This window comes from Haliotis rufescens, unplaced genomic scaffold (assembly GCF_023055435.1).
Source record: "Haliotis rufescens isolate VD_foot unplaced genomic scaffold, xgHalRufe1.0.p SCAF_18, whole genome shotgun sequence".
In the NCBI taxonomy this organism is placed as follows: Eukaryota; Metazoa; Mollusca; class Gastropoda; order Lepetellida; family Haliotidae; genus Haliotis; species Haliotis rufescens.
Genome location: NW_025963868.1, coordinates 32,059,257 through 32,085,245, shown reverse-complemented (window position 1 = coordinate 32,085,245; position 25,989 = coordinate 32,059,257). Strand labels below are relative to the sequence as shown.

The window sequence follows — 25,989 nt, the reverse complement described above, 5'->3', positions numbered from 1 at the left end:
AACTCGATTGACTACTGTCACTGTCCAACTGACACATCACTTGCCCTGTGACGTAATAAATATTATTAATGCGCGCATTCCAGGAAAACTCGCAATGTTTCTGTACTGTTTGTGAGACCGGGAAAGCGATTTTCAAGCACAAAATGCAAGAATTACATTACATGATAAAGAGGTTATCACGATTGTGGATGGTAAATATTCAGAACTAGGAATAAACACTATGTATTTAGCTCGCCTAGGCTCGCTAAATATAACGTTTATTCCTAATTTAGTGTATTTACCATCCCCAAACACACTCGCGTGATAACCCCTACATATTTTCGAAAATGGTGATTGTCTTGTTATGGTTGTTTGACAGTGGCAAACCTGCATTTGAGCAGAGCTAGACCTTGTTTGGTGGTTGTATAGGGTTAATGACATCCCTGTAAAAACTTGAAGGCAATACTGCCATAGCCTATTAGCTTAAAAAAAACAAAGTCATTTGAAAATACCCTATTGAAGGTATTAGATATTTGTCACGCCCCTGTTTATCTGCACCCACCTACACGGGAATCACCAGTCACTGGTACCACGGGTAGCCCGGACGACTGTATCTCTGATACAACAGATCCTGGTATTCTGGGTAGGAGAGATGATGTGGACGCTGGTGCCAGGGCTGCTGTTGTCGGGACCTGTAGACTGGTTGTGTTAGGAACTACACAAGATGTAGTTGTGGGCAGCTGTGCCTGACTTGTTGTCTGATCAACATCACCAACTGAAGCTGGTTGGAGTTGTGTCCCTTGATGTTGCTGTGGTGCTGACGCTATTTCTCCCTGTGATTGTTGACAACATCCCACAACGTGTTGTGCTAGTGTCACAATTGGATCTCCAGCTATTTGAAAAATATATCTAAAAAAATATATTGTCTCCAATTCAGTTTGAATGAAATTATATTATATGTCCCATACTGCTGAAAAAGACATTGACTGCCATAAAAATTACATTATTGCGAGATGTTTTTTAAGTAAAACATATTGAGACTCATTAAAAAAATCTGGTTTTGCGGCTGTAGCTAAATACACAATCCACCCAAAAATTATTATCACAACCCTAACTGTGGTGACTCACAGTTATAGTGAGTTAAACATTAGGACAAAAGATTGTGCCGTTCGGGTTCCACACGATTCAGCAGAAACTAATATGAACACTATGGTAAGTACTTGAAATGCTAATGCAGTAGTAAATACGCTGAACACTCAAATGTAGTAACGGGACTATCTGGCAGATATACCTTACTATGGTCTTCTTTCAGATGCGATTGGTGATATGTTTCTTTTTGGAAAACACATGTTAATTTCAGTAATTGAGTAGGAATTCAAAATACTAGTATCTATCAAATTAATTGAAAAATAGGGCACACCTAAGTGTCTTTAACAGGCAATGACATGGTGGGATCTTAAAACAGAATCCTCACTTCACTGTAAAGAGGAATGTCATGAACGTCCCGAAAATTATGCTTTTGGGTATTATTGATATGTTTAAAAGTGAGATTGCTTCATACAAACCTTTCTCTACAAGTTGGTATGACTCTTGTTGAACAGTCTGTAGTTTGACCGCTACAGTACCTGCTCCAAGCTGTGACAAGTCTTCTATTCCTTTCCCCTCTTCCTCATCTGTGATGTCATCAAACAAGCATTCGTCAGCACTCTCTTCATCAACATCTTTATTTTCTGCATCCTCCGTAGTACTGCCTGCTCCTTCAGTTGTTCCTTGAGGGTTGTCCGTGGGAATATTTGCAAGGTCCATGTTTTCCCCGTCTGATGACGCGGCCCCGTCATTATGCTTCCTCCTGCACTCTGCTTGTGTACATTCCCCAAACTCTGTGTCACTATCATCAACATCTGCATCCTCCGTAGTAGAGCCTGCTCCTTCAGTTGTTCCTTGAGGGTTGTCCGTGGGAATATCTGCAAGGTCCATGTTTTCCCCGCCAGATGACGTGTCCCCGTCATTGTGCTTCCTCCTGCACTTTGCTGGTGTACATCCTCCACACTCCGTGTCACTATCATCCATCTGTCCTTGATCGTTATGATTCAGTCTTTGAAAATTCTTCACTGTTTCTTGTTTTTCATCAGTGTCTTCAATCTAAATCGGCATCTAACTCATCATCATCAACCTACAAGAAAAAAGTCCTAAAGTGTACGGTGTCTGCTTGGGGGACAGCCTTACATTTGGTATCAGTGTATCAAGTATGAGAATTCTCGGCCACAGCACTGTAGCTTACCTGAATTTTTTTGTCAAATCGATGCCAGCTCTCAGTATAACAGCACTCCAAAAATTACACATATGCAGTTATAAACGTTTGATTAATTTTCTTCAAAAGTCATATTCCACTGTCAGGAAAACTAAAACCAATCAAGTAATGCCTATTTTAATGTATACACCACATTATAACGTCACGGTACATCGTATTTAAAGAATACAAGGTCCTCAAAGTGAAGCATTGTTACTGTATTTTCTTAAGAAAATCTATGTCAGAAATGTTCGGTCCGACTTGGCCCGGGCTGTCAAAATCACCTTAAACCTCACAGATGTATCTTCAAATGTGTTTACATCTATAGATTAGTATTATATCTTACTATACACCACTTTATAATGTCACAGATTGCAGTATTTATAGAAAACAAGGTGCTCAAAGTGAAGCCCTTTTCCCCTCTACATTCTCAACATAGTCTCTATCAGATGTGTTTGGCTTGTGTTGGGTCCGACTTGGCCCGGGCGGTCAAAATCAACTTTAAACACACATATGTATCTTCAAATGTGTTTACATCTATAGATTAGCATTATATCTACCTATACGCCACTTTATAATGTCACGGTACATCGCATTTAAAAAATAAAAGGTGCTCACAGTGAAGCATTGTTACTGTATTTTCTTTAAAAAATCTATATCAGAAGTGTTCGGTCCGACTTGGCCCGGGCTGTCAAAATCAACTTAAACTTCACAGATGTATCATAAAATGGATTCACATCTATAGAATAGTACTATATCTACCTAACTACCACTATATAATGTCAGAGATGGCTGTACTTAAAGAAAACAACGTGCTCAAAGTGAAGCCCTTTTCACCTCTACATTCTCAACATAGTCTCTATCAGAAGTGTTTGGCTTGTGTTGGGTCCGACTTGCCCCGGGCGGTCAAAATCAATTTTAAACACACATATGTATCTTCAAATGTGTTCACATCTATAGACTAGTGTTATATCTACCTCTACACCACTTCATAATGTCCAGATGTATCGCATTTAAAGAAATCTGCGCCGTTAAAGTGAAGCATTTTTACTGTATTTTCTTAAGAAAATCCAAGTCAGAAATGTTCGGTGCGACCTGGCCCGGGCTGTTAAAATCATCTTAAACCTCACAGATGTGTCATCAAATGGATTCACATTTATAGATTAGTATTATATCTACCTATAAACCACTTTATAATGTCACAGATTGCAGTATTTATAGAAAACAAGGTGCTCAAAGTGAAGCCCTTTTCACCTCTACATTCTCAACATAGTCTCTATCAGAAGTGTTTGGCTTGTGTTGGGTCCGACTTGGCCCGGGCGGTCAAAATCAACTTTAAACACACATATGTATCTTCAAATGTGTTCACATCTATAGATTAGTATTGTATCTACCTATACACCACTTCATAATGTCCAAGTGTATCGCATTTAAAGAAATCTGCGCCGTTAAAGTGAAGTATTTTTACTGTATTTTCTTAAGAAAATCTATGTCAGAAGTGTTCGGTCCGACTTGGCCCGGGCTGTTAAAACCAACGTCAACCTTACAGATGTGTCATCAAATGGATTCACATCTATAGATTAGTACTATATCTACCTAAATACCACTATATAATGTCACAGATGGCTGTACTTAAAGAAAACAAGGTGCTCAAAGTGAAGCCCTTTTCACCTCTACATTCTCAACATAGTCTCTATCAGAAGTGTTTGGCTTGTGTTGAGTCCGACTTGGCCCGGGCGGTCAAAATCAACTTTAAACACATAGATGTATCTTCAAATGTGTTTACATCTATAGAGTAGTGTTATATCTACCTATACACCACTTTATAATGTCCAGATGTATCGCATTTAAAGAAATCTGCGCCGTTAAAGTGAAGCATTTTTACTGTATTTTCTTAAGAAAATCTATGTCAGAAATGTTCGGTCCGATCTGGCCCTGGCTGTTAAAATCATCTTAAACCTCACGGATGTATCATCAAATGGATTCACATCTATAGATTAGTATTATATCTACCTATAAACCACTTTATAATGTCACAGATGGCTCTACTTAAAGAAAACAAGGTGCTCAAAGTGAAGCCCTTTTCCCCTCTACATTCTCAACATAGTCTCTATCAGAAGTGTTTGGCTTGTGTTGAGTCCGACTTGGCCCGGGCGGTCAAAATCAACTTTAAACACACATATGTATCTTCAAATGTGTTTACATCTATAGATGAGTATTATATCTACCTCTACACCACTTCATAATGTCCAGATGTATCGCATTTAAAGAAATCTGCGCCGTTAAAGTGAAGCATTTTTACTGTATTTTCTTAAGAAAATCCAAGTCAGAAATGTTCGGTCCGACTTGGCCCTGGCTGTTAAAATCATCTTAAACCTCACACATGTATCATCAAATGGATTCACATCTATAGACTAGTATTATATCTACCTATAAACCACTTTATAATGTCACAGATTGCAGTATTTATAGAAAACAAGGTGCTCAAAGTGAAGCCCTTTTCACCTCTACATTCTCAACATAGTCTCTATCAGAAGTGTTTGGCTTGTGTTGGGTCCGACTTGGCCCGGGCTGTCAAAATCAACTTTAAACACACATATGAATCTTCAAATGTGTTCACATCTATAGATTAGTATTATATCTACGTATACACCACTTCATAATGTCCAGATGTATCTCATTTAAAGAAATCTGCGCCGTTAAAGTGAAGCATTTTTACTGTATTTTCTTAAGAAAATCCAAGTCAGAAATGTTCGGTCCGACCTGGCCCGGGCTGTTAAAATCATCTTAAACCTCACAGATGTATTTTCAAATGTGTTTACATCTATAGATTAGTATTATATCTACCTATACACCACTTTATAATGTTCAAGTGTATCGCATTTAAAGAAATCTGCGCCGTTAAAGTGAAGTATTTTTACTGTATTTTCTTAAGAAAATCTATATCAGAAGTGTTCGGTCCGACCTGGCCAGGGCTGTCAAAATCAACTTAAACCTCACAGATGTATCATCAGATGGATTCACATCTATAGATTAGTATTATATCTACCTAAATACCACTTTATAATGTCACAGATGGCTGTACTTAAAGAAAACAAGGTGCTCAAAGTGAAGCCCTTTTCACCTCTACATTCTCAAAATAGTCTCTATCAGAAGTGTTTGGCTTGTGTTGGGTCCGACTTGGCCCGGGCGATCAAAATCAACTTTAAACACACATATGAATCTTCAAATGTGTTTACATCTATAGATTAGTATTATATATACGTATACACCACTTTATAATGTCCAAGTGTATCGCATTTAATGAAATCTGCGCCGATAAAGTGAAGTATTTTTACTGTATTTTCTTAAGAAAATCCAAGTCAGAAATGTTTGGTCCGACTTGGCCCGGGCTGTTAAAACCAACGTCAACCTTACAGATGTGTCATCAAATGGATTCACATCTATAGATTAGTACTATATCTACCTAGATACCAGTATATAATGTCACAGATGGCTGTACTTAAAGAAAACAAGGTGCTCAAAGTGAAGCTCTTTTCACCTCTACATTCTCAACATAGTCTCTATCAGAAGTGTTTGGCTTGTGTTGAGTCCGACTTGGCCCGGGCGGTCAAAATCAACTTTAAACACACAGATGTATCTTCAAATGTGATTACATCTATAGATTAGTGTTATATCTACCTATACACCACTTTATAATGTCCAGATGTATCGCATTTAAAGAAATCTGCGCCGTTAAAGTGAAGTATTTTTACTGTATTTTCTTAAGAAAATCTATGTCAGAAGTGTTCGGTCCGACCTGGCCCGGGCTGTCAAAATCAACTTAAACCTCACAGATGTATCATCAGATGGATTCACATCTATAGATTAGTATTATATCTACCTATAAACCACTTTATAATGTCACAGATTGCAGTATTTATAGAAAACAAGGTGCTCAAAGTGAAGCCCTTTTCACCTCTACATTCTGAACATAGTCTCTTTCAGAAGTGTTTGGCTTGTGTTGGGTCCGACTTGGCCCGGGCTGTCAAAATCAACTTTAAACACACATATGAATCTTCAAATGTGTTCACATCTATAGATTAGTATTATATCTACCTCTACACCACTTCATAATGTCCAGATGTATCGCATTTAAAGAAATCTGCGCCGTTAAAGTGAAGCATTTTTACTGTATTTTCTTAAGAAAATCCAAGTCAGAAATGTTCGGTCCGACTTGGCCCGGGCTGTTAAAATCATCTTAAACCTCACAGATGTATCATCAAATGGATTCACATCTATAGATTAGTACTATATCTACCTAGATACCAGTATATAATGTCACAGATGGCTGTACTTAAAGAAAACAAGGTGCTCAAAGTGAAGCCCTTTTCCCCTCTACATTCTCAACATGGTCTCTATCAGAAGTGTTTGGCTTGTGTTGGGTCCGACTTGGCCCGGGCGGTCAAAATCAACTTTAAACACACATATGAATCTTCAAATGTGTTTACATCTATACATTAGTATTATATCTACCTATACACCACTTCATAATGTCCAGATGTATCGCATTTAAAGAAATCTGCGCCGTTAAAGTGAAGCATTTTTACTGTATTTTCTTAAGAAAATCCAAGTCAGGAATGTTCGGTCCGACCTGGCCTGGCTGTTAAAATCATCTTAAACCTCACAGATGTATTTTCAAATGTGTTTACATCTATAGATTAGTATTATATCTACCTATACACCACTTTATAATGTCCAAGTGTATCGCATTTAAAGAAATCTGCGCCGTTAAAGTGAAGTATTTTTACTGTATTTTGTTAAGAAAATCAGAAGTGTTCGGTACGACTTGGCCCGGGCTGTCAAAATCAACTTAAACCTCACAGATGTCACAAGACCAAATAGCGTCCATTCCAATTTGGAATGAACGTAGGAACGCTTTGGAAAGATTGCTCATTCCAAACTTTCCAAAGCTTGGAAAGATCGATCTTTCCAACAAATCCAAAATTGGAATGACAACATTTCCAAACATATTTCCAACATTGGAAATGTTTGGAATGACTTGGAATGGTTTGGAATGGTTTGGAATTGTTTGGAAATATGGTTAGAAGGAACAAGTTAAAATATGTTTTATCAGTAATTTGAACAATAAAAAGACTATGAATTAGGGGCTTTAGGGGTTGCTTATATAGTAATTTTGAAATTTTGAGATTTGGAAAGAATGCCAAGAGTGGGTGGGGGACGAACTAATTAGGCAGCTTTGTGTGTTGGGTGGTTGTTAGATAAGGTAGTTTTGGTTTTATTATTTTATTTGGGGTTTGAATGCGACTAATTAGTCCTGTTTTTATTAGGTATAAACCTAAGGCTTTGAATTTTTCTAATTTATTTTATGGATTTAGGATTGATTATGTGGTAAGTCCGGTTTTAAGATTTAGGGTGGTCTGTAGTGTTGTTCGGTGTGTTTGGTAGTGTGTGCAGTGAATGAGTACGTGTTCTGGTGTTTCTTGTTCTTTGCAATGTGGGCAGTTTCCTGTTGTGTGTAGATTAGCTATTTTACGGTGATTATTTAGTTTGGTGCGGCCTGTTTGTAGTTTGAAGATTTAACGTGCGCTTTCCGACTGCAGCGTATTTCGCACACGGGCCTGGCCGGACCATTTAGTGTATTCCGAAAGGGGTGAAAGTGGTGTGTGCAACCCAAGAGGGGGCTTTTAGGGGTTGCTTATATTGAATTTTTGAGATTTTTAAATTTGGAATAAATGCCGAGGTGGGTGGAGGAGGGAACTAAGGGAGCCGGGTGAGGTGGGTGTTTGTATGTTTATTGGATTTTGGATTGGTAGATTAATTAGTTTTTAGATGCGCTTAATTAGGTCTATTTTGATTAGGAATACGCCTAGGGCCTTGAAGTTTTCTAGTTTATTTTGAGGGTTTAGTATTTCATCTAGAGTAGGAACCTTATTTAGATTGAGGGTGGTTTGTAGAGTGGTTCTGTGTGTTTGGTAGTGGGTGCAGTGGATGAGTGCGTGTTCTGTGGTTTCGGGTTGTTTGCAGTGGGGGCAGTTGCCTGTGGTGTGTCTTTTAAGTTTTTTTAGGTGGTTATTTAGGTTTGTGTGTCCTGTTTGGAGTTTTGTAATTAATCTGTCAATTTCTTTAGAGGGGTGTAGGATTTTAGGTTTGGCTAGTGGTTTTCTGAGCACTTTTTTGATTTGACTAATTAGTCCTGTTTTAATTAGGTATAAACGTGTTCTGTGGTTTCGGGTTGTTTGCAGTGGGGGCAGTTGCCTGTGGTGTGTCTTTTAAGTTTTTTTAGGTGGTTATTTAGGTTTGTGTGTCCTGTTTGGAGTTTTGTAATTAATCTGTCAATTTCTTTAGAGGGGTGTAGGATTTTAGGTTTGGCTAGTGGTTTTCTGAGCACTTTTTTGATTTGGCTATATGAGTTTTGATATTGATTATGCCATTTTTTGGTTATTTTTTTTGTTTGTTTACACTTTTAATTTCTGATTTTGAGATGGGTAGGTTTAGGCTTATTTCTGGTATTTTAACAGATAATTTAGCTGCTTTATCGGCGCTTTCGTTGCCGTAAATTCCTACGTGGGCGGGGATCTACAAGAAGGTTATTTGTTTGCCTGCTTTTGTTAGGTCGTTGGAGCTTTTAAGTATTTGGTTTATTAATTTAGGTCGTTTTTTGGTATTTTAGTTTTGGAGGGCTTGTAGTCCACTAAGAGAGTCGGTGAGAATTAGGATTTTATTGTTGTTTTTAGATTGTTGTTTATGCAGGGCTGAGGCCATGCCCATAAGTTCGGCCGTGAATATAGATTGGTTGTTAGGGAGTCGGTAAGATTGTGTGGATATAACTGGTTGTGTGGTATGGACTCCGAAGCCTGTGTGGTTGGAGATCGGGTCTGAAGATCCGTCAGTGTATATGTGACACCCATTTGGCCAATTTTCGTGTATGTATGCAAGTGTGGTGGTTTTAGCTATGTTTGGGTCGGTTTGTTTATTTATTTGGTTAGCTAGCGTTGTGTCTATTTTGGGTATTTTGAGTTTAGGGGTGAAGATATTTGATTTTTGCAGTTTTGTTTAAGGTTTTGAGTTTGGTGTTCATTGAGGTAGTTAGTTATTCTTTGGGATATTGGGGTGAGTAAGGGGTGTTTGCGAGCTAGAGTTTGGTTTCTTTGGCTTATGTTTTGGTTAATTATGAGACAACTAATAGGTCTCAAGATTAAGCATTCGCCTGGATGGCAGCTGCCATTTAATTACAAAACAGACAGTCATCTAGACGGCTCACATGTAAGTGCGCCGACATGTGCCTAAGATCATAAAATGGACAATCTTTGGTAACATCTAATTTATTGTTGTCTCACTCCAGAGCTGTGAATCTTCTGTTCATTGAACAATTGGAATTCAGGAAGTTATCAATAATTGTTTTAAGATAAGATAAGTTGTTTACAACATAATATTATGATGTCAGGACGTACTACAGTCAAAACCATATATTTTAAAATCAATTTTATGACAGACTATGATTTCCAAGTCCCGATTAGCAAATCAATGAGGTATCAGTTTCACCACATGTGCACAGACCGCCTATACTTATATATATATTTTTCATAACTATTCTCCAGTTAAAGTCCTATCCTCTTATCAAAAAATCGGTGAGAGTGATCATCATTAACGAAACTCATTCTCGTCAAAGAATACAGAACAAATGAAGAATCAGATGCATACAATTATTGCCATGCTTCATTCATCACGAAGTAGATTTACATACATTTGTGAATAGCACTTAAATTGTGATAATGAATTTTACCATTGTCCATTTTATATTATAAATATTAACCATAATATGGATTTCCAAATATATAAACGACTCCAAACGTTGATATTTCAGACAAAAACAAAGTCAGCTGTCTTTTAACGTTCAGGGGAAACGGGTTTGCTTTCACAATTGAACATTTGTTTTCACCAAAGGACAATCAAATCAAGCCAAAAACAGTAAAAATACACATATATGGTTAGCGACCGCCTTTATACAGCGAGGGGGGAAATTCGTCTGCTCTAACTGCCTTCACAAAAACATTCCAGCCCTTAATTACCGAGGCAGCTGTGACGTAGTAGCATTACATTCGCTGCGTTTGCAGCATATAAGATGTGTAATCTGTGGAGTGACTAAAGTAATATTACGGCTGAAATCTTACTTGCATGGTTGTATTAATAGAAAACTTACGGTTTAAAAACACAATTGTTCTTATATAATGTTTTTAGGTTTGGTTTATAAATACAAGAGAAGATTTTTTATACATATAAAAATGGTCGCAAATACAGCTGAACAATAGAAAAATAAAAATAGGAGTTGTGAATAGTGACAAATTTTAATTACATCACCGTGTCAATAATTATTGATTGATCAAACCATTTATTGCCATGTACGTACATGTACACAGGAAGTCGGCGCTGTCGGAGGCTCCAGGTAAATTGGCATCGTGGTTTTATGACGGGAGATCAGACGAACTGTGAACCAGGGGCATGCGACGTAATTACACCTAAAGGTGGTAGAACCAGGGTATTGTCTCTTAGACTGGCTAATTGACCGTACGTATAATTGGTAAATATATTCGTTTTGACACCCGTGTTTCATGCGAATCCCGGGTCATAAGCAGAATACAGACAAATGAGACCCCGTGATCAGCGGAGCGTGAACAACACGGATGCCGCCTTTCGGCCGTACCGAACAGTCAAGCTGCGATCTCGGAACTGAATCCAATTGCAAGCGGAGACAAGATTACTTCCCTTACCCAAACATGATCGTTGCTCAGAAATGTTCAAATCTATCTTCAGTAAATCATGAAATTAATGCGAGCATGACATTTATGCGAAAAATGCGATCGTCAGTCCCTCTCATTATTTTAATGTTTCATTTCATCATGATAAAAAAGTTAGTCGCTTATAAGGTTACCACGTTGAAAATGGAAACGATCGTTAACAAAAACAACAAAATGTATTCTCTCATCACTCAGCCTAACAGTGATATAACTGCAAATTAAACAATGAAGTACGCTAAAGTATTACACATGGTGGGTGGAGGACCAGGGGCACTTTGAGTTTGACAGGTGTCATCAACTGGTCAAGTAACATCAAGGTTTGTATATTCACGTTGATTGGACTGGCGCCAACTAATCATGACGGCGTCTTCAGAACAGAACAGAACTTTATTTCTCCCAGGTTTAGGCTTACGGGGATAACGGAAAATTTTGTTTAAGTGATAGCACATTTGTAATTTAATCTTATATACTTTCCTTAATTGATTATATGGCTGCGGTCGTAGATCCGGATGTATCTAAATATGCTCAGTATATACACAGGGTTTATTGTTATGCTATTAGGATTAATAGATACAATTGAGTATTTATACCCTTGATCATAAAGTTAGTCACTACTTTCACACTTTGATTTGTATGATTTGGGTTATGATTAAATTGACAAAATAAGAAATCATTCCGTGTATATGTGTATTATATATTGTACCCCAATACGTAATTGAATTGTGTATAAATAAGGACACTAGGTTAATTACTGTAATTGATTATTTGATAAACATATTCACATTTAGTTGTGTGATATGTCACAGAGGTAAAGCTAATTCATAACAACTAATTGTCCCATTTATTTGGTTTCTATCCTTCAGTCTACTCTGTTCCAGATATGTTTATTCATTTTGTCAGCATTTAAATCGTTGCATTCCTGGCTAGATGATTCATTTGACGAAATCTTGTTCCCTGTTTTGAATTACCGTCAGATAGTTCCAGAACAATTATAAAATTTTCAGCCCTATGTGTTGCGCATAATTCCGAGATAATTCGAAGTTCATATTCTTGTACGAACACTTATCAAAATTCATTTATACCTAGTACTATTATGTACATATGTATATTAGTTCAAATTATAACAATGAGGCCCTCTATATTCTCGAAATGGTCTTTGTTCTACGACAACCGTAAGGCGGTATGGGAAAACAAAATATTTGTTTAATTGTTCAAAGTTCAAAGTCAATGTCATATGATTAAAGATAAGGAAGATAAGAAATTAAATATAAAGAGTAGCCACTTTAAATGACAGAATTTCTTTTAGTTAAGTTTGCTCATGATTTGGTCTTTTCGTGGTACAAAGTGCCAAAATACTGTTTATTATTTACTTTCATGTCATTACTAATCTCACATAAGGTCAAAAGTTGTACAACTTTTAACAGATATGATTATGACATGTTGTATCCAAACATTTCCAACATTTCCAAACAAATCCAAACAAATCCAAACAAATCCAAGCTTGGAAATATGACCTTTCCAAATATTGGAATGGTCATGTTTCCAATTGGAATGGTGGTATTTCCAAGTTTTGGATTTTTTTGGAATGGATGATATTTTGTCCAGTGTGTGTCATCAAATGGATTCACATCTATAGATTAGTACTATATCTACCTAAATACCACTATATAATGTCACAGATGGCTGTACTTAAAGAAAACAAGGTGCTCAAAGTGAAGCCCTTTTCACCTCTACATTCTCAACATAGCCTCTATCAAAAGTGTTTGGCTTGTGTTAAGTCCGACTTGGCCCGGGCGGTCAAAATCAACTTTAAACACATAGATGTATCTTCAAATGTGATTACATCTATAGATTAGTATTATATCTACCTATACACCACTTTATAATGTCCAGATGTATCGCATTTAAAGAAATCTGCGCCGTTAAAGTGAAGCATTTTTACTGTATTTTCTTCAGAAAATCCAAGTAAGAAATGTTCGCTCCGACCTGGCCCTGGCTGTTAAAATCATCTTAAACCTCACAGATGTATTTTCAAATGTGTTTACATCTATAGACTAGTATTATATCTACCTATACACCAGATTATAATGTCCAAGTGTATCGCATTTAAAGAAATCTGCGCCGTTAAAGTGAAGTATTTTTACTGTATTTTCTTAAGAAAATCTATGTCAGAAGTGTTCGGTCCGACTTGGCCCGGGCTGTCAAAATCAACTTAAACCTCACAGATCTGTCATCAGATGGATTCACATCTATAGATTAGTACTATATCTACCTAAATACCACTATATAATGTCACAGATGGCTGTATTTAAAGAAAACAAGGTGCTCAAAGTGAAGCCCTTTTCACCTCTACATTCTCAACATAGTCTCTATCAGAAGTGTTTGGCTTGTGTTGAGTCCGACTTGGTCCGGGCGGTCAAAATCAACTTTAAACACACAGATGTATCTTAAAATGTAATTACATCTATAGATTAGTGTTATATCTACCTATACACCACTTTATAATGCCCAGATGTATCGCATTTAAAGAAATATGCGCCGTTAAAGTGAAGCATTTTTACTGTATTTTCTTAAGAAAATCCAAGTCAGAAATGTTCGGTCCGACTTGGCCCGGGCTGTTAAAATCATCTTAAACCTCACAGATGTATCATCAAATGGATTCACATCTATAGATTAGTATTATATCTACCTATAAACCACTTTATAATGTCACAGATTGCAGTATTTATAGAAAACAAGGTGCTCAAAGTGAAGCCCTTTTCACCTCTACATTCTCAACATAGTCTCTATCAGAAGTGTTTGGCTTGTGTTGGGTCCGACTTGGCCCGGGCGGTCAAAATCAACTTTAAACACACAGATGTATCTTCAAATGTGTTTACATCTATAGATTAGTATTATATCTACCTATACACCACTTTATAATGTCCAGATGTATCGCATTTAAAGAAATCTGCGCCGTTAAAGTGAAGCATTTTTACTGTATTTTCTTAAGAAAATCTATGTCAGAAGTGTTCGGTCCGACTTGGCCCGGGCTATCAAAATCAACTTAAACCTCACAGATGTATCATCAAATGGATTCACATCTATAGATTAGTATTATATCTACCTATAAACCACTTTATAATGTCACAGATTGCAGTAATTATAGAAAACAAGGTGCTCAAAGTGAAGCCCTTTTCACCTCTACATTCTCAACATAGTCTCTATCAGAAGTGTTTGGCTTGTGTTGGGTCCGACTTGGCCCGGGCGGTCAAAATCAACTTTAAACACACAGATGTATCTTCAAATGTGTTTACATCTATAGATTAGTATTATATCTACCTATACACCACTTTATAATGTCCAGATGTATCGCATTTAAAGAAATCTGCGCCGTTAAAGTGAAGCATTTTTACTGTATTTTCTTAAGAAAATCCAAGTCAGAAATGTTCGGACCGACTTGGCCCGGGCTGTCAAAATCAACTTAAACCTCACAGATGTATCATCAAATGGATTCACATCTATAGATTAGTATTATATCTACCTAAATACCACTTTATAATGTCACAGATGGCTGTACTTAAAGAAAACAAGGTGCTCAAAGTGAAACCCTTTTCACCTCTACATTCTCAAAATAGTCTCTATCAGAAGTGTTTGGCTTGTGTTAAGTCCGACTTGGCCCGGGCGGTCAAAATCAACTTTAAACACACATATGTATCTTCAAATGTGTTCACATCTATAGATAAGTATTATATCTACCTATACACCACTTTATAATGTCCAGATGTATCGCATTTAAAGAAATCTGCGCCGTTAAAGTGAAGCATTTTTACTGTATTTTCTTAAGAAAATCTATGTCAGAAGTGTTCGGTCCGACTTGGCCCGGCTGTCAAAATCAACTTAAACCTCACAGATGTATCATCAAATGGATTCACATATATAGATTAGTATTATATCTACCTAAATACCACTTTATAATGTCACAGATTGCAGTAATTATAGAAAACAAGGTGCTCAAAGTGAAGCCCTTTTCACCTCTACATTCTCAACATAGTCTCTATCAGAAGTGTTTGGCTTGTGTTGGGTCCGACTTGGCCCGGGCTGTCAAAATCAACTTTAAACACACATATGAATCTTCAAATGTGTTCACATCTATAGATTAGTATAATATCTACCTATACACCACTTCATAATGTCCAGATGTATCGCATTTAAAGAAATCTGCGCCGTTAAAGTGAAGCATTTTTACTGTATTTTCTTCAGAAAATCCAAGTAAGAAATGTTTGGTCCGACTTGGCCCGGGCTGTTAAAATCATCTTAAACCTCACAGATGTATTTTCAAATGTGTTTACATCTATAGATTAGTATTATATCTACCTATACACCACTTTATAATGTACAAGTGTATCGCATTTAAAGAAATCTGCGCCGTTAAAGTGAAGTATTTTTACTGTATTTTCTTAAGAAAATCTATGTCAGAAGTGTTCGGTCCGACTTGGCCCGGGCTATCAAAATCAACTTAAACCTCACAGATGTGTCATCAAATGGATTCACATCTATAGATTAGTACTATATCTACCTAAATACCACTATATAATGTCACAAATGGCTGTACTTAAAGAAAACAAGGTGCTCAAAGTGAAGCCCTTTTCACCTCTACATTCTCAACATAGTCTCTATCAGAAGTGTTTGGCTTGTGCTAAGTCCGACTTGGCCCGGGCGGTCAAAATCAACTTTAAACACACAGATGTATCTTCAAATGTGATTACATCTATAGATTGGTGTTATATCTACCTATACACCACTTTATAATGTCCAGATGTATCGCATTTAAAGAAATCTGCGCCGTTAAAGTGAAGCATTTTTACTGTATTTTCTTAAGAAAATCTATGTCAGAAGTGTTCGGTCCGACTTGGCCCGGGCTGTCAAAATCAACTTAAACCTCACAGATGTATCATCAAATGGATTCACATCTATAGATTAGTATTATATCTACCTATAAACCACTTTATAATGTCACAGATTGCAGTATTTATAGAAAACAAGGTGCTCAAAGTGAAGCCCTTTTCACCTCTACATTCTCAACATAGTCTCTATCAGAAGTGTTTGGCTTGTGTTGGGTCCGACTTGGCCCGGGCGGTCAAAATCAACTTTAAACACACAGATGTATCTTCAAATGTGTTTACATCTATAGATTAGTATTATATCTACCTATACACCACTTTATAATGTCCAGATGTATCGCATTTAAAGAAATCTGCGCCGTTAAAGTGAAGCATTTTTACTGTATTTTCTTAAGAAAATCTATGTCAGAAGTGTTCGGTCCGACTTGGCCCGGGCTATCAAAATCAACTTAAACCTCACAGATGTATCATCAAATGGATTCACATCTATAGATTAGTATTATATCTACCTATAAACCACTTTATAATGTCACAGATTGCAGTAATTATAGAAAACAAGGTGCTCAAAGTGAAGCCCTTTTCACCTCTACATTCTCAACATAGTCTCTATCAGAAGTGTTTGGCTTGTGTTGGGTCCGACTTGGCCCGGGCGGTCAAAATCAACTTTAAACACACAGATGTATCTTCAAATGTGTTCACATCTATAGATTAGTATTATATCTACCTATACACCACTTTATAATGTCCAGATGTATCGCATTTAAAGAAATCTGCGCCGTTAAAGTGAAGTATTTTTACTGTATTTTCTTAAGAAAATCCAAGTCAGAAATGTTCGGACCGACTTGGCCCGGGCTGTCAAAATCAACTTAAACCTCACAGATGTATCATCAAATGGATTCACATCTATAGATTAGTATTATATCTACCTAAATACCACTTTATAATGTCACAGATGGCTGTACTTAAAGAAAACAAGGTGCTCAAAGTGAAACCCTTTTCACCTCTTCATTCTCAAAATAGTCTCTATCAGAAGTGTTTGGCTTGTGTTAAGTCCGACTTGGCCCGGGCGGTCAAAATCAACTTTAAACACACATATGTATCTTCAAATGTGTTCACATCTATAGATAAGTATTATATCTACCTATACACCACTTTATAATGTCCAGATGTATCGCATTTAAAGAAATCTGCGCCGTTAAAGTGAAGCATTTTTACTGTATTTTCTTAAGAAAATCTATGTCAGAAGTGTTCGGTCCGACTTGGCCCGGCTGTCAAAATCAACTTAAACCTCACAGATGTATCATCAAATGGATTCACATATATAGATTAGTATTATATCTACCTATAAACCACTTTATAATGTCACAGATTGCAGTAATTATAGAAAACAAGGTGCTCAAAGTGAAGCCCTTTTCACCTCTACATTCTCAACATAGTCTCTATCAGAAGTGTTTGGCTTGTGTTGGGTCCGACTTGGCCCGGGCTGTCAAAATCAACTTTAAACACACATATGAATCTTCAAATGTGTTCACATCTATAGATTAGTATAATATCTACCTATACACCACTTCATAATGTCCAGATGTATCGCATTTAAAGAAATCTGCGCCGTTAAAGTGAAGCATTTTTACTGTATTTTCTTCAGAAAATCCAAGTAAGAAATGTTTGGTCCGACTTGGCCCGGGCTGTTAAAATCATCTTAAACCTCACAGATGTATTTTCAAATGTGTTCACATCTATAGATTAGTATTATATCTACCTAAATACCACTTTATAATGTACAAGTGTATCGCATTTAAAGAAATCTGCGCCGTTAAAGTGAAGTATTTTTACTGTATTTTCTTAAGAAAATCTATGTCAGAAGTGTTCGGTCCGACTTGGCCCGGGCTATCAAAATCAACTTAAACCTCACAGATGTGTCATCAAATGGATTCACATCTATAGATTAGTACTATATCTACCTAAATACCACTATATAATGTCACAAATGGCTGTACTTAAAGAAAACAAGGTGCTCAAAGTGAAGCCCTTTTCACCTCTACATTCTCAACATAGTCTCTATCAGAAGTGTTTGGCTTGTGCTAAGTCCGACTTGGCCCGGGCGGTCAAAATCAACTTTAAACACACAGATGTATCTTCAAATGTGATTACATCTATAGATTGGTGTTATATCTACCTATACACCACTTTATAATGTCCAGATGTATCGCATTTAAAGAAATCTGCGCCGTTAAAGTGAAGCATTTTTACTGTATTTTCTTAAGAAAATCTATGTCAGAAGTGTTCGGTCCGACTTGGCCCGGGCTGTCAAAATCAACTTAAACCTCACAGATGTATCATCAAATGGATTCACATCTATAGATTAGTATTATATCTACCTATAAACCACTTTATAATGTCACAGATTGCAGTAATTATAGAAAACAAGGTGCTCAAAGTGAAGCCCTTTTCACCTCTACATTCTCAACATAGTCTCTATCAGAAGTGTTTGGCTTGTGTTGGGTCCGACTTGGCCCGGGCTGTCAAAATCAACTTTAAACACACATATGAATCTTCAAATGTGTTCACATCTATAGATTAGTATAATATCTACCTATACACCACTTCATAATGTCCAGATGTATCGCATTTAAAGAAATCTGCGCCGTTAAAGTGAAGCATTTTTACTGTATTTTCTTCAGAAAATCCAAGTAAGAAATGTTTGGTCCGACTTGGCCCGGGCTGTTAAAATCATCTTAAACCTCACAGATGTATTTTCAAATGTGTTTACATCTATAGATTAGTATTATATCTACCTATACACCACTTTATAATGTCCAAGTGTATCGCATTTAAAGAAATCTGCGCCGTTAAAGTGAAGTATTTTTACTGTATTTTCTTAAGAAAATCTATGTCAGAAGTGTTCGGTCCGACTTGGCCCGGGCTGTCAAAATCAACTTAAACCTCACAGATGTGTCATCAAATGGATTCACATCTATAAATTCGTACTATATCTACCTAAATACCACTATATAATGTCACAGATGGCTGTACTTAAAGAAAACAAGATGCTCAAAGTGAAGCCCTTTTCACCTCTACATTCTCAACATAGTCTCTATCAGAAGTGTTTGGCTTGTGTTGAGTCCGACTTGGTCCGGGCGGTCAAAATCAACTTTAAACACACATATGTATCTTCAAATGTGTTCACATCTATAGATTAGTGTTATATCTACCTATACACCACTTTATAATGTCCAGATGTATGGCATTTAAAGAAATCTGCGCCGTTAAAGTGAAGCATTTTTACTGTATTTTCTTCAGAAAATCCAAGTAAGAAATGTTCGGTCCGACCTGCCCCGGGCTGTTAAAATCATCTTAAACCTCACAGATGTATTTTCAAATGTGTTTACATCTATAGATTAGTATTATATCTACCTATACACCACTTTATAATGTCCAAGTGTATCGCATTGAAAGAAATCTGCGCCGTTAAAGTGAAGTATTTTTCCTGTAATTTCTTAAGAAAATCTATGTCAGAAGTGTTCGGTCCGACTTGGCCCGGGCTGTCAAAATCAACGTAAACCTCACAGATGTATCATCAAATGGATTCACATCTATAGATTAGTATTATATCTACCTAAATACCACTTTATAATGTCACAGATGGCTGTATTTAAAGAAAACAAGGTGCTCAAAGTGAAGCCCTTTTCACCTCTACATTCTCAACATAGTCTCTATCAGAAGTGTTTGGCTTGTGTTGGGTCCGACTTGGCCCGGGCGGTCAAAATCAACTTTAAACACACAGATGTATCTTCAAATGTGTTTACATCTATAGATTAGTATTATATCTACCTATACACCACTTTATAATGTCCAGATGTATCGCATTTAAAGAAATCTGCGCCGTTAAAGTGAAGCATTTTTACTGTATTTTCTTAAGAAAATCTATGTCAGAAGTGTTCGGTCCGACTTGGCCCGGGCTATCAAAATCAACTTAAACCTCACAGATGTATCATCAAATGGATTCACATCTATAGATTAGTATTATATCTACCTATAAACCACTTTATAATGTCACAGATTGCAGTAATTATAGAAAACAAGGTGCTCAAAGTGAAGCCCTTTTCACCTCTACATTCTCAACATAGTCTCTATCAGAAGTGTTTGGCTTGTGTTGGGTCCGACTTGGCCCGGGCGGTCAAAATCAACTTTAAACACACAGATGTATCTTCAAATGTGTTTACATCTATAGATTAGTATTATATCTACCTATACACCACTTTATAATGTCCAGATGTATCGCATTTAAAGAAATCTGCGCCGTTAAAGTGAAGCATTTTTACTGTATTTTCTTAAGAAAATCCAAGTCAGAAATGTTCGGACCGACTTGGCCCGGGCTGTCAAAATCAACTTAAACCTCACAGATGTATCATCAAATGGATTCACATCTATAGATTAGTATTATATCTACCTAAATACCACTTTATAATGTCACAGATGGCTGTACTTAAAGAAAACAAGGTGCTCAAAGTGAAACCCTTTTCACCTCTACATTCTCAAAATAGTCTCTATCAGAAGTGTTTGGCTTGTGTTAAGTCCGACTTGGCCCGGGCGGTCAAAATCAACTTTAAACACACATATGTATCTTCAAATGTGTTCACATCTATAGATAAGTATTATATCTACCTATACACCACTTTATAATGTCCAGATGTATCGCATTTAAAGAAATCTGCGCCGTTAAAGTGAAGCATTTTTACTGTATTTTCTTAAGAAAATCTATGTCAGAAGTGTTCGGTCCGACTTGGCCCGGCTGTCAAAATCAACTTAAACCTCACAGATGTATCATCAAATGGATTCACATATATAGATTAGTATTATATCTACCTATAAACCACTTTATAATGTCACAGATTGCAGTAATTATAGAAAACAAGGTGCTCAAAGTGAAGCCCTTTTCACCTCTACATTCTCAACATAGTCTCTATCAGAAGTGTTTGGCTTGTGTTGGGTCCGACTTGGCCCGGGCTGTCAAAATCAACTTTAAACACACACATGAATCTTCAAATGTGTTCACATCTATAGATTAGTATAATATCTACCTATACACCACTTCATAATGTCCAGATGTATCGCATTTAAAGAAATCTGCGCCGTTAAAGTGAAGCATTTTTACTGTATTTTCTTCAGAAAATCCAAGTAAGAAATGTTTGGTCCGACTTGGCCCGGGCTGTTAAAATCATCTTAAACCTCACAGATGTATTTTCAAATGTGTTTACATCTATAGATTAGTATTATATCTACCTATACACCACTTTATAATGTACAAGTGTATCGCATTTAAAGAAATCTGCGCCGTTAAAGTGAAGTATTTTTACTGTATTTTCTTAAGAAAATCTATGTCAGAAGTGTTCGGTCCGACTTGGCCCGGGCTATCAAAATCAACTTAAACCTCACAGATGTGTCATCAAATGGATTCACATCTATAGATTAGTACTATATCTACCTAAATACCACTATATAATGTCACAAATGGCTGTACTTAAAGAAAACAAGGTGCTCAAAGTGAAGCCCTTTTCACCTCTACATTCTCAACATAGTCTCTATCAGAAGTGTTTGGCTTGTGCTAAGTCCGACTTGGCCCGGGCGGTCAAAATCAACTTTAAACACACAGATGTATCTTCAAATGTGATTACATCTATAGATTGGTGTTATATCTACCTATACACCACTTTATAATGTCCAGATGTATCGCATTTAAAGAAATCTGCGCCGTTAAAGTGAAGCATTTTTACTGTATTTTCTTAAGAAAATCTATGTCAGAAGTGTTCGGTCCGACTTGGCCCGGGCTGTCAAAATCAACTTAAACCTCACAGATGTATCATCAAATGGATTCACATCTATAGATTAGTATTATATCTACCTATAAACCACTTTATAATGTCACAGATTGCAGTAATTATAGAAAACAAGGTGCTCAAAGTGAAGCCCTTTTCACCTCTACATTCTCAACATAGTCTCTATCAGAAGTGTTTGGCTTGTGTTGGGTCCGACTTGGCCCGGGCTGTCAAAATCAACTTTAAACACACATATGAATCTTCAAATGTGTTCACATCTATAGATTAGTATAATATCTACCTATACACCACTTCATAATGTCCAGATGTATCGCATTTAAAGAAATCTGCGCCGTTAAAGTGAAGCATTTTTACTGTATTTTCTTCAGAAAATCCAAGTAAGAAATGTTTGGTCCGACTTGGCCCGGGCTGTTAAAATCATCTTAAACCTCACAGATGTATTTTCAAATGTGTTTACATCTATAGATTAGTATTATATCTACCTATGCACCACTTTATAATGTCCAAGTGTATCGCATTTAAAGAAATCTGCGCCGTTAAAGTGAAGTATTTTTACTGTATTTTCTTAAGAAAATCTATGTCAGAAATGTTCGGTCCGACTTGGCCCGGGCTGTCAAAATCAACTTAAACCTCACAGATGTGTCATCAAATGGATTCACATCTATAAATTCGTACTATATCTACCTAAATACCACTATATAATGTCACAGATGGCTGTACTTAAAGAAAACAAGATGCTCAAAGTGAAGCCCTTTTCACCTCTACATTCTCAACATAGTCTCTATCAGAAGTGTTTGGCTTGTGTTGAGTCCGACTTGGTCCGGGCGGTCAAAATCAACTTTAAACACACATATGTATCTTCAAATGTGTTCACATCTATAGATTAGTGTTATATCTACCTATACACCACTTTATAATGTCCAGATGTATGGCATTTAAAGAAATCTGCGCCGTTAAAGTGAAGCATTTTTACTGTATTTTCTTCAGAAAATCCAAGTAAGAAATGTTCGGTCCGACCTGCCCCGGGCTGTTAAAATCATCTTAAACCTCACAGATGTATTTTCAAATGTGTTTACATCTATAGATTAGTATTATATCTACCTATACACCACTTTATAATGTCCAGATGTATCGCATTGAAAGAAATCTGCGCCGTTAAAGTGAAGTATTTTTCCTGTAATTTCTTAAGAAAATCTATGTCAGAAGTGTTCGGTCCGACTTGGCCCGGGCTGTCAAAATCAACGTAAACCTCACAGATGTATCATCAAATGGATTCACATCTATAGATTAGTATTATATCTACCTAAATACCACTTTATAATGTCACAGATGGCTGTATTTAAAGAAAACAAGGTGCTCAAAGTGAAGCCCTTTTCACCTCTACATTCTCAACATAGTCTCTATCAGAAGTGTTTGGCTTGTGTTGGGTCCGACTTGGCCCGGGCTGTCAAAATCAACTTAAACCTCACAGATGTATCATCAAATGGATTCACATCTATAGATTAGTATTATATCTACCTATAAACCACTTTATAATGTCACAGATTGCAGTAATTATAGAAAACAAGGTGCTCAAAGTGAAGCCCTTTTCACCTCTACATTCTCAACATAGTCTCTATCAGAAGTGTTTGGCTTGTGTTGGGTCCGACTTGGCCCGGGCTGTCAAAATCAACTTTAAACACACATATGAATCTTCAAATGTGTTCACATCTATAGATTAGTATAATATCTACCTATACACCACTTCATAATGTCCAGATGTATCGCATTTAAAGAAATCTGCGCCGTTAAAGTGAAGCATTTTTACTGTATTTTCTTCAGAAAATCCAAGTAAGAAATGTTTGGTCCGACTTGGCCCGGGCTGTTAAAATCATCTTAAACCTCACAGATGTATTTTCAAATGTGTTTACATCTATAGATTAGTATTATATCTACCTATACACCACTTTATAATGTCCAAGTGTATCGCATTTAAAGAAATCTGCGCCGTTAAAGTGAAGTATTTTTACTGTATTTTCTTAAGAAAATCTATGTCAGAAGTGTTCGGTCCGACTTGGCCCGGGCTGTCAAAATCAACTTAAACCTCACAGATGTGTCATCAAATGGATTCACATCTATAAATTCGTACTATATCTACCTAAATACCACTATATAATGTCACAGATGGCTGTACTTAAAGAAAACAAGATGCTCAAAGTGAAGCCCTTTTCACCTCTACATTCTCAACATAGTCTCTATCAGAAGTGTTTGGCTTGTGTTGAGTCCGACTTGGTCCGGGCGGTCAAAATCAACTTTAAACACACATATGTATCTTCAAATGTGTTCACATCTATAGATTAGTGTTATATCTACCTATACACCACTTTATAATGTCCAGATGTATGGCATTTAAAGAAATCTGCGCCGTTAAAGTGAAGCATTTTTACTGTATTTTCTTCAGAAAATCCAAGTAAGAAATGTTCGGTCCGACCTGCCCCGGGCTGTTAAAATCATCTTAAACCTCACAGATGTATTTTCAAATGTGTTTACATCTATAGATTAGTATTATATCTACCTATACACCACTTTATAATGTCCAAGTGTATCGCATTGAAAGAAATCTGCGCCGTTAAAGTGAAGTATTTTTCCTGTAATTTCTTAAGAAAATCTATGTCAGAAGTGTTCGGTCCGACTTGGCCCGGGCTGTCAAAATCAACGTAAACCTCACAGATGTATCATCAAATGGATTCACATCTATAGATTAGTATTATATCTACCTAAATACCACTTTATAATGTCACAGATGGCTGTATTTAAAGAAAACAAGGTGCTCAAAGTGAAGCCCTTTTCACCTCTACATTCTCAACATAGTCTCTATCAGAAGTGTTTGGCTTGTGTTGGGTCCGACTTGGCCCGGGCGGGCAAAATCAACTTTAAACACACAGATGTATCTTCAAATGTGTTTACATCTATAGATTAGTATTATATCTACCTATGCACCACTTTATAATGTCCAGATGTATCGCATTGAAAGAAATCTGCGCCGTTAAAGTGAACTATTTTTACTGTATTTTCTTAAGAAAATCAATGTCAGAAATGTTCGGTCCGACTTGGCCCGGGCTGTTAAAATCAACTTAAACCTCACAGATGTATCATCAAATGGATTCACATCTATATATTAGTACTATATCTACTTAAATACCACCATTTAATGTCACAGATGGCTGTACTTAAAGAAAACAAGGTGCTCAAAGTGAAGCCCTTTTCACCTCTACATTCTCAACATAGTCTCAATCAGAAGTGTTTGGCTTGTGTTGGGTCCGACTTGGCCCGGGCGGTCAAAATCAACTTTAAACACATAGATGTATCTTCAAATGTGTTTACATCTATAGATTAGTGTAATATCTACCTATACACCACTTTATAATGTCCAAGTGTATCGCATTTAAAGAAATCTGCGCCGTTAAAGTGAAGCATTTTTACTGTATTTTCTTAAGAAAAACCAAGTCAGAAATGTTCGGTCCAACTTGGCCCGGGCTGTTAAAATCAACTTAAACCTCACAGATGTATCATCAAATGGATTCACATCTATAGATTAGTATTATATCTACCTAAATACCACTTTATAATGTCACAGATGGCTGTATTTAAAGAAAACAAGGTGCTCAAAGTGAAGCCCTTTTCACCTCTACATTCTCAACATAGTCTCTATCAGAAGTGTTTGGCTTGTGTTAAGTCCGACTTGGCCCGGGCGGTCAAAATCAACTTTAAACACACATATGTATCTTCAAATGTGTTTACATCTATAGATTAGTATTATATCTACCTCTACACCACTTCATAAAGTCCAGATGTATCGCATTTAAAGAAATCTGCGCCGTTAAAGTGAAGCATTTTTAATGTATTTTCTTTAAAAAATCCAAGCCAGAAATGTTCGGTCCGACTTGGCCCGGGCTGTTAAAATCAACTTAAACCTTACAGATGTATCATCAAATGGATTCACATCTATATATTAGTACTATATCTACTTAAATACCACCATTTAATGTCACAGATGGCTGTAGTTAAAGAAAACAAGGTGCTCAAAGTGAAGCCCTTTTCACCTCTACATTCTCAACATAGTCTCAATCAGAGGTGTTTGGCTTGTGTTAAGTCCGACTTGGCCCGGGCGGTCAAAATCAACTTTAAACACACATATGTATCTTCAAATGTGTTTACATCTA

The 25,989-nt window shown here is 36.6% G+C and overlaps 1 protein-coding gene across 1 annotated transcript in view; it reads right to left on the bottom strand.

Annotated features, from left to right (window-relative positions):
- Nucleotides 1-527: 527 nt before the first annotated feature.
- The window catches only part of LOC125381462, a 146,200-nt gene continuing 120,738 nt past the window's right edge, over nucleotides 528-25,989 (bottom strand). The window contains exons 2-3 of the mRNA XM_048398014.1: nucleotides 1,545-2,152; nucleotides 528-871 (exon numbers count right to left, since the gene is read on the bottom strand). Coding sequence (XP_048253971.1) covers nucleotides 528-871; nucleotides 1,545-2,049 — 849 coding nt within the window. The 5' untranslated portion in view covers nucleotides 2,050-2,152. The remainder of the gene's footprint in view (nucleotides 872-1,544; nucleotides 2,153-25,989) is intronic.